Source organism: Humulus lupulus, chromosome 5 (assembly GCF_963169125.1).
Source record: "Humulus lupulus chromosome 5, drHumLupu1.1, whole genome shotgun sequence".
NCBI classification, from domain to species: Eukaryota; Viridiplantae; Streptophyta; class Magnoliopsida; order Rosales; family Cannabaceae; genus Humulus; species Humulus lupulus.
Window position 1 is genome coordinate 155,037,195 of NC_084797.1, and position 10,189 is coordinate 155,047,383.

The window sequence follows — 10,189 nt, forward strand, 5'->3', positions numbered from 1 at the left end:
TATGACCTCGAAAGCTAGACTCGTCAAGTATGAGCTCGAGATATATGAAATACATGTTTATGGTCCAGGTGTAAAATCTCCGAAGTAAGATGGCAACCTCGAAGACATGTAACCTCGAGATTCTTTCTAGGCTCGAAAGGGCATAGCATTGGGGTACATCCGTTATCGAGTGCCTTCAAATCGAGTAGTCCGAGCTTAAAAAGTACAGGCTCGAATGTGACAACCTCGATGGTATTTATCTGCTCCGAGCAAGTCTTGGAATAAGATGGCCAGTTCGTAACATGACCGTAAGCCTTGACTGACACGATGTTGGTTGCTGACCACCGAGATTCGATGAGTCATATGATGTAAGGTGTTCTGTATGTTTAAATATATTTATTGTTGTAACATCCCAACATTAAAGGGATATTAGCAAGTTTGTTATCCGTTTCCGGGTCTTCAGGAAACGTTTCCTTGTATATAGGAGTTACAACATTTAATGTAGTTACTTGAATTTATAGGCAGAGTATTTTCCTGAAATATGTGGGAATGAACTCTGTAACCTCTCTATAAATAGAGAGGTAATGATCACTTGTAGAGGCTCGATCATCAGATATCTTGAGAGAAAACTCTGGGTAATTCATCTCTGAAGGATTTCCAGAAAACTCCAAGTCTTAATAGTATAGACTTGTGGGCTAGGCAGATTTAACTGCTGAACTACGTAAAAACCTTATTGTTCCACTATATTTTTCATTCGCATCGTATTTCATATTGTTTAATTGCTCTACGATTTAAGTTGACGAAAAATGGCGTCAAGAGAGAGCATACATATAGACTTGTATAAATACGATCCTACAGTATTATATTTGGTATTGACTTGTATTTTCTTATAAATATATAATATTTTAATAAAATTCAATACCAAACATATTATACTATATAAAAATATGCTATCAAACACAATTCATTATAATACAATTCTATATAATACAGATTATGAAACGTACCTTAAATTTATATACATAGCTGGATTCATGCATACAAAAATTTATGTTTTAGTGAAAGGAAAGATGAATGAGATAGTTTGGCCTTTTTTGTTTTTATTATTAATAAGAGTAAGATGTAGTCGCTTTATGACAACCAATGAACCAAACCATTGGTTGTGTGTAATATTAATTTCTGCCCTGATGTTAATTGATGCGACTGCAAACTCTTCCTCCACAGTCATTCATCGAACACCTATTTCTTTTAAAAAAAAAATTAAATTAAAATGTTTTCATAGGGAAAACAACAAAAGTAAATAGAAGTTGATTGGAGTGAAAATAGGAGCTTATTAATGATTAAAATTGGACCCCCCATTCCATGTGAAACGCCAACAATTATTATAGAATATTCTACAAAGTGCTTCTAATCTCATTATATTTATATAGCGGCGTGTCCTTTCTCCTTTTTTCTTTACTTTGGCCGATTGGTTATATGACCATACAAGTTGATATTTTATGCATAATTGAATTTAAGATTTGATGTTACATATAGTATTGGATAACTTAAGTATTTTATAGCAACGTTCATGGTATATTCATTATAAATCATTTTTATTTTTATTTTTTAAGAATATATTATTTTAGTACTTTATTCTTTGTTTTGGGACTAATTTAATAATTTATTGTTTAATTAGTACCATTTTAATACCTCATGTATAGTAAATACATTTGAAATAGTACTTGTTGATATATTTTTTCGACAACTAAAACAAGAGTAATTAAATAAAAAAAAATACTTCGAATATGAAAAGAAAGATAATGATTTTTTACGTAGTTCAATAATTAAATTTACCTAGTCCACGAGTCACTTTTATTAAAGTGTATGCGTTAAAGCATGAAAACAATTTCACAGAGTTTTGGTACAGAATTTGCATGTGAAAATAAATGACTATAGTCTAAGTTATTTATAGACTTAGTTTCAGATACGCTCCTCCACGATTTTAGGGGGAGTTATACAAATATCTTATTTGATTTTGAATTATCAAAGACGCAGTCAACAATTCAATAACTAAACTAATCCCTGAAAAATAGAGATAATTTACTTGGATATTACTTTTTGACTCTTTTAAACACATTATCGAGCTAACATTGACATTCTTCGAGCTGACATTGTTGACGCGGTTTTTCGCCAACAGGTAATTATACGAATAAGTAGGACGTATTAGTGCAAATTGGTAAACCGTAATATGAAAAGAATTGTAATCTAGACCTGGGAAACTAATAGCAATAGAAAGATGGTCACTCCTTTTTTAGGTGGTTCGAAGGTTAAAATCCTTCTAGTCCACCAGTCGATATTATTGATATCTCTTGACTATTTCTTACAAAGTGCTTCTTTACAAAAATATGCCAACCCCTTGCACTACCCAAGGGCTTGGTATTTATAAGAAGATGATGATATCTGGGTTGACAATGGGGTCATTCCGTGATCTCTTTATCCTTCACGTCATCTCTGTGACACTGATGATTAATTCCTAAACCTTACAGTGAAGTGAGGTCTAATCATTAGGTAAGGATGGGTAATGGGCCACATGGCCCAAATCAGATGCAGGATGTCCGAACACGCACGTTTATACTGCGCATCCGAGAAATCAGGAATAGAACAGACATGTGATGTATGATATACGCACGTTTATATTGCATGGTTGACTTTACAAGGATTCGGGTGTCAGATCTCTGCCGCATCACAAGCTTGATGCGGCGCCAGCTCGTGAGACTCATATTGCTGACACGATGGCTCCAAGTAGCAGCTAACTCTCTAACCAGCTCGGGCTGGCTAGATAGAGGCTCGTAATAAACAGCTTCGGGTGGATGGTTGACACGTGGAAGATCGAATTAGGCCTTTCTCTAGCTCGCCAAAGTGTGTGTGTATTTAGGGCGTACAATTGCCCCCCAAGCCCCTGCTCGTGACCCATGACGTCATCTGTGACTTTCACAACGGGGGCTTTTAAGCTTCCCTTTCGACTCTTCGTGTCCTGCCCACTGCGTGGGTACCAGACACGTGGAGCGTCCTGGTTGGCGACTGTTCGGTTTCCGAAAATTACATTAAATGGCCTAGCCAGCTTTTTGCCGTCGTTTCGCCTCTCGAGTTATGACCCTCGTATCTCACATTAACCTGATCGGACGGTCCTCATTTCTTTATACCTCTTACGTATATATAAGGTTGGCAAGATTTCGTATCAGCCACCCTTCATTTGAAACTTTTTCCTCATTTTCTCTCTTCTTAGTTTCATAAGCTCTTCTTCTTCCGGTCATCATCCCAGAAATCCCCACGTTCTCGCCACAAGAGTTTCTTCATTAGTCCAGCTTTAAAGTTTCCACCAGGACTCCGATTCCTACGCTTTCTGTGACTTTCACTCGGAAAATACACTGTAAGTTCTCTGCCAGTTGCATGTTTTGATTTTTCCGTTTCTCTGTTAGGCAAACCTCTTTGTTAGTCACGCACTATAGGTTGTTTTTGGCGCATAGGTTTTGATCCTAGGCCTATTGATTATTTAATAACATGTCTAGGAATGCGACGTTCATGACTAGGTAATTTCTGGGTAATTTTCCGGGTAACTTTAGGAAATGCTTGTTTGGAATACGGAAGGTGAGATGTTTTAGAGGTGCAAAACCAGGTAGCTTAGGGGTCACGCTTCCTAGGCGGTTTTCCTTTCAAAACTTTCCCTCCAAGGCAAGCACTAACCTGACCCTTCTGACACACAGATCCTGAGAAATCGAGGATCCGTTGGATCGTGGGCGCGTGACCATGACAATGCGTGGCTTCACACACCGCGGGCTGAGACTACCTCAGCCCGTGTATGAAAATCGTTTCTTCTCGCACTGTTTTCCCTTTTCTAATTTTAGGTTGCCTATTTAAGCTTTTCCTCGTTCTTGTTCGTTAGGCGACCAGATGGGACCCAAGAAGAACGCGCCCAAGAAAAGCATGGCTGGCTCGTCGTCCCAGTAGTCTAGCACGGTGGAGAAGGAGGTCGAGGTGGGACCTGACGCTTTCTTCGAGGCGGAGAGGATAGTCTCAAAGATTACGACCCAAGGGAGGGTCAACAAGATTCTGTTGTCCCATAATATCGAAGTTGGGACAGGCGCTCTTGTATCCTGACCTCCCCTCGAGGGTGAGAGGAGATGTGTGCCTCTTGATGAGGAGTTCGTGGCCTAGAGCGATGAACACCTCAAGGCCGGGGCCTTCCTACCTCTGGACCAGTACTTCACGAATTTCCTGAATTACGTGAAGCTGGCCCCCTTCCAACTTCCCCCTAACTCCTACCGTCTACTGGCGGGGCTGAGGTACCTCTTCCTGAGGCATGAGTGGGAGGTCCCAACTCCAGCGGACATCCTTTATTTCTTCTGCCTCAAAGCCAGCCCGGATCAACGGGGACGAGGCGACGAGTTCTACTACTTGACCCATTTCCCAAACTCTCCTGCAGTCATCGAGCTGCCTAGCCACCCCAACGACTTCAAGAACCAGTTCTTCATGTCGATGGGGTTTCGCAACTTCGAGTACCACTACTTCAACCGTCCTTGTAAGCTTTCCATTCTCAACCCGTGGCTAAAAAAAAACTTTTTTCTTTCCTTTTTCTTTTCTTCGCGTGTATACTAACTGGAACAACATTGTGCAGCCATCTTTGCGAGGACGGCCAAATTAGTGACCATCGGGGGTTAATATGACACCTTGGCGGGGCTTCCGTCGAGTGAGAAAGACTACCGCCAGCTCGTGTCTGATGAGACAATGCTGGCGTGTAAGCTGATTTTTGCAGGCTAGACTCTGGCCTTGAGGAGGATGTGGGCCAATCAACCAACAACCCGTGTGATGGAGACCATTCCTGAGGTCGAGGTCGCGGCTGGCGACGGTGACGAGCAGGAAGATGAGCCTGAGGTGCCCATTGTGCGGAAGAGGAGAGCTTCGGAGGCTGCCCAAGATCCAGATTTGGACCGAGCTCAATCAGGGGCAGCAGTCGGCCCCTCTAGCCAAGGTAACCCCTATCTATTTCAGGATCTAGATAGGGCAGCTGCAGACCTTAGGTTAGTGACGTTTAACCCACACCAGCTCGTGCACCGCCACCGAAACGACCCAGCCCTGCTCCAATGCATAGACCAGTTAGTACTGCGTAATGACGTGGGCCGTCCTAGGGGTACTGTAGTAGTAGACAACACGTTGTCCTTTAGGTCGACCTTCTTTGAGGAGTACGAGACCAACCTTAGGTCGTGGCCCACCCTCCTAGAGGGTACAGTTGCCCCTGGACTTAGGCAATATGTAGAGGAATCTAGCCCCGAGGTAGAGCCTGAGTCGGCACCTCCCACAATCTAAGAAGTGGTTGTTTTAGATTCTCCTTCACCTGTAGCAGTTTCGAGGTCGGAGGTCATGGAAGTAGACTCTTCCTCTAGCTCGGAGGGTAGGAATTTTTTTTTACTGTGTTAGTAATTTTTTTTTAGGGATGTGCATGTATCCTTAACGTATTTTTCATTCTTATTTTAGGCGAGGAGATGGTAGAGAGGGGAGGACCTGACATCCGATCGATGTTCCCAAGAGGGAAACCAATCGAGGGTTCCCTCGTCAAGAGGCTTCGACCTTCTTCTAAGAAAACGCCGCCCCCGGTTGCAACCACCTCTCAATCCTCGGCTAAGGGGAAAAGCTCGGGCCCAGGAGCTGCACCTGCTGCCGGACCTACCGCAACATTTCCTCGCCCTCCTCCCCCTCCTCCTCCTGCCCGGGAGCTAGTAGCACCGGTTGGTCCCCTAGCTCCGGCTGGTCCCCCAACTCCGGTGGTGCCTGCTGCCACAACCCGTATCACCGTCAACCCTCAGGATCTGGAGCTGATTCCAGACACTTTCCGGGGGACCGTCTACGAGATGGCGAACTACTCGGTTGGAGCATTTCTACAAGGCCAAGCCCACCAATCTGAGGGCAATCGAGGAGAGGAGCCCTGAGAACGTGATGGAATCTTCTCTCGGGATGAACCTCACAGTACGTACTTATTCCGACCACTTTTTACATCTTACTTTTTGGGAATGCGTCTAACTGTTCCTTTGCTTTTTGCAGGTGGTCTTGGCCCTCCACCGCAACATCTCTCGGGCTAGGTCCAGGAATGAGGAGATTAAGGCCGAGCTGACCACGGCCCAAGCTGCTCTCACCGCATTAGAGCAGAACGAGCAGATTATCAGGGCTGCCTTGGCGGTGGCCCAAGCGAGTGAGGGGGAAGCGAAGTCTGCCCTCACTACAGCCCAAGCAGCCGAGCAGGAAGCGAAAGCTGCCCTTGCCGTAGCTCAGGAAGGTGAGCAGGAGGCGAGAGCTACTTCGACAGCTCTTCAGTTCGAGCTTGAGGGGGCCAAGGAAAAGCTGTTGGAAGCCGAGGCGGCCGTCTGGGAGGAGAAGGAAGTGTCGGCATTCTCCATGGAGAGTATGCTATATCATTGCTGGGCCTTCAACCAGGAAGACAACTTCTCATTCATGGCCCCCGATGCATGGGGACACTACCTGGAGAAGTTCAAGGCTCGGCTATAGTCGGAGCTGCCAGCGGCGACTGAGACTGGGGAGACCTCTGTTGCCGGCGAGCAAGATGTCGAGGAGGTGACATCCTCGGAGCGACCTGGGGGGGGGGGGGCTTAGGATTTTTATTTTTTATTTTTTATCTTTTGTAATTATTTATTACGAGGTTTTTCTCCTCGAGACAATTTTATGATTTTATTTATTTCATCATTTATTTTTCTTTCTAATATGATATGTTTGGTAAAAACTTAGTTCGTGTTAGTTTATTGACTGTTTTTCTTTGAGACTGCAAAGCACTCCCAGTCAATTTTAACCAACTTCTATGTTTTAGGACCTGGTCGTGTCCAGGATATTTAATTTAAAAACTTAGTTCGCGTTAGTTTTATTGATACCTCGTGTCTTTTAGGAAAAACACTGATTAATCAATTTAACCAACTTCTAAGTTTTAGGACCTGGTCGTCCCCAGAATATTTAATTTAAAAACTTAGTTCACGTTAGTTTTATTGATACCTCGTGCCTTTTAGGAAAAACACTGATTAATCAATTTAACCAACTTCTAAGTTTTAGGACCTGGTCGTGTCCAGGATATTTAATTTAAAAACTTAGTTCGCGTTAGTTTTATTGATACCTCGTGCCTTTCAGGAAAAACACTGATTAATCAATTTAACCAACTTCTAAGGTTTAGGACCTAGTCGTGTCCAGGATATTTAATTTAAAAACTTAGTTTGCGTTAGTTTTATTGATACCTCGTGCCTTTTAGGAAAAACACTGATTAATCAATTTAACCAACTTCTAAGTTTTAGGACCTGGTCGTGTCCAGGATATTTAATTTAAAAAATTAGTTCGCGTTAGTTTTATTGATACCTCGTGCCTTTTAGGAAAAACATTGATTAATAAATTTAACCAACTTCTAAGGTTTAGGACCTGGTCGTGTCCAGGATATTTAATTTAAAAACTTAGTTCGCATTAGTTTTATTGATACCTCGTGCCTTTTAGGAAAAACACTGATTAATCAATTTAACCAACTTCTAAGGTTTAGGACCTGGTTGTGTCCAGGATATATGCCCCCCAAGTAAACAGAAAGAGATCTTTCTTGGTTACTTTGAGCACGCCCTTTTAAGCCTATACGCACACGGAAACATACAACGATATATAGAATGTACTTCTCATTTTTTAATAAAACAAGGTGGCTTTTATAATTAAGCCTTACAAAAGCACGACTATTGATAATATTTCTTTAGGTGCACAGCGTTCCATGTCCATGGGACTATTTCCCCATTAAGCCAAGCGAGCTTAAAGGTTCCTTCCTTCACAACCTTTATTATTTGAAAGGGTCCTTCCTAGTTTGGTCCCAAAACTCCGTCCTTGGGATCCTTACCGGCTAAGAAGAGTCTGCGGAGCACCAGGTCGCCTAAGTTAAAGATGCGTCTCTTGACCCTTGAGTTGAAATAATGAGTGATCTTTTGTTGTGCGAGCTGGAGCTGCGAAGCTTCTCATTTTTCATCAATTAGGTCGAGGGACGCGCTGACCAATTTGTCGTTCTGGTCTTGGTCAAATGCCCGGACTCTATGCGAGGCTATCTTTGTTTCGACAGGAAGGACGATCTCGCTTCCGAAAGTCAGGGAGAAAGTAGTGTGCCCCGTCGAAGTTCGATGTGAGGTCCGGTACGCCCATAGCACTTGGGGGAGCTGTTCAGGCCAAACTCCCTTAGCCTCATCCAGCCTCTTCTTAAGGCTCGCCTTGAGCGTCTTGTTCACAGCCTCGACCTGCCCATTAGCCTGGGGTAGGCCACAGAGGAGAAACTTTTAATTATGTCGTGCTTCTCACAGAATTCGGTGAAGAGGTCGCTATCGAACTGGGTTCCGTTATCTGACACAATCTTCTTCGGCAGCCTGAATCGACAGACAATATTCTTAACCACAAAATCGAGGACTCTTTTTGATGTTATTGTCGCTAGGGGCTCCGCTTCTGCCCATTTTGTGAAGTAGTCAATAGCCACCACCGCATAGCGAACTCCTCCTTTTCTCGTGGGTAGGGCACCAACTAAGTCAATTCCCCAGACCGCAAATGGCCACGGGGACGAGATCAACTTCAGCTCGATTGGCAGAGCTCAGGCGATCGTGGCGAACCGCTGGCACTTGTCACACTTTCGGACGTAAGAAATCGAGTCCATTGATAGAGTGGGCCAATAATATCCTTGCCTCAATATCTTCAAGGCCAGACTTTGCCCCCCAACGTGGTCCCCACAAAAGCCTTCATGCACCTCCTACAGAATAGCCTTGGCCTCTTCTGGCAGAACACATCGCAGAAGAGGCAAAGAAAGGCCACGCCGGTACAACATCCAGTCTACGATTGTATACCTCAGGGCCTGATAAAGTATTCTCGTCGCGTCGCTTCGCTCTTTAGGTAATTTTCCTGTTCTAAGGTATTCGATTATTGGAGTCATCCAGGTTGGCCTGGCGTCGATCATCTCGACCTCTCTCGCAGTCTCATCTACGCTCGAACTTTCCAAGAATTCCACCGGTATTAAACCCAAGGTTTTGGCTTCCCTGAAGGTGGCGAGCTTTTCTAAGGCATCGACATTGGTGTTCTGCTCTCGAGGGACCTGTTCGACTACACTGTATTCAAATACAGACAACTCCTTCTTTACCTTAGCCAGGTAGGCCACCATCTTGGTTCCCCGCGCCTGGTATTCTCCTGATACCTGGTTAACCATGAGCTGGGAATCGCTATAGCATTGGATGGCCCTAGCCTTCAGCTCCTGGGCCACCCTTAGCCCAGCCAACAAAGCTTCACATTCGGCCTCGTTGTTGGACACTTCGAATCCGAATAGTAACGCAGAGTGGAAACGGTGTCCCTCTGGGGAGAAAAAAATGATTCCAGCTCCAGACCCGTTCTCATTAGATGAGCCGTCCACAAAGACTTTCCACAAGGCCTGCACCGGTTCTTCCATCGGCTCCTCTTGGAATCCAGTGCACTCTGCCACGAAATCAGCTAGAGCTTGGATTTTGATTGCAGTTCATGGTACGTATAGTATCTCGAATTGGCTGAGCTTGATGGCCCACTTCAAAAGACGTTCCAATGCCTCAGGTTTCTGCAATACCTGCCTTAATGGTTGATCGGTTATGACGTGGATTGATTGGGACTGGAAATACTGCCTGAGCTTTCTGGAGGTCGTGATGAGGTAGAATGCCATTTTTTCCATCAACGGATATCGGGCTTCGGCTCCGAGGAGCCTTTTGCTAATGTAATAGACTTGCTTTTGAGACCACTCTTCTTCCTGAACTAGCACGGCGCTAGACGCGTCTTCCGTGACAGCTAGGTAAAGAAAAAGAGGCTCTCCTGGTGTTGCTTTAGACAACACGGGAGGCTCAGCTAAATGTGATTTTAGGTCGAGGAAAGCACACTCACACTCATCAGTCCACTCGAACTTTTTATTTCCCCGGAGCAGGTTATAGAATGGCAAACACTTGTCAGTTGATTTGGAAATGAACCGATTAAGGGCTGCCACCCTCTCTGTCAGAATTTGGACGCCTTTTCGCGACCGAGGTGATGGCATTTCGAGTAGTGATATGATTTTATCGGGGTTCGCCTCTATTCCTCGGGTGTTGACTATGAAACCTAGAAATTTTCCTGACGCAACCCCGAAGGTACATTTTTGGGGATTCAGCCTCATACCATATTT

The 10,189-nt window shown here is 44.2% G+C and overlaps 1 protein-coding gene across 1 annotated transcript; it reads left to right on the forward strand.

The window, feature by feature from the left end:
* The first annotated feature begins 4,827 nt into the window (after positions 1-4,827).
* On the forward strand, positions 4,828-6,519 carry LOC133779598 (uncharacterized). Its single transcript, XM_062219542.1, has 3 exons — positions 4,828-4,990; positions 5,494-5,882; positions 6,058-6,519. The coding sequence occupies exons 1-3, from the start codon at positions 4,828-4,830 to the stop codon at positions 6,517-6,519; spliced, it is 1,014 nt and encodes a 337-aa protein (XP_062075526.1).
* The last annotated feature ends 3,670 nt before the right edge of the window (positions 6,520-10,189 follow it).

What these genes read in the sequence shown, in the direction of transcription:
- LOC133779598 (XM_062219542.1), top strand. Translation starts at nt 4,828, where the DNA reads ATGGAGACCATTCCTGAGGTCGAGGTCGCGGCTGGCGACGGTGACGAG. An exon ending in AGTCGGCCCCTCTAGCCAAG is followed by an intron (nt 4,991 to 5,493) that starts GTAACCCCTATC and finishes TTCTTATTTTAG; the next exon opens with GCGAGGAGATGGTAGAGAGG. An exon ending in ACGAGATGGCGAACTACTCG is followed by an intron (nt 5,883 to 6,057) that starts GTTGGAGCATTT and finishes TGCTTTTTGCAG; the next exon opens with GTGGTCTTGGCCCTCCACCG.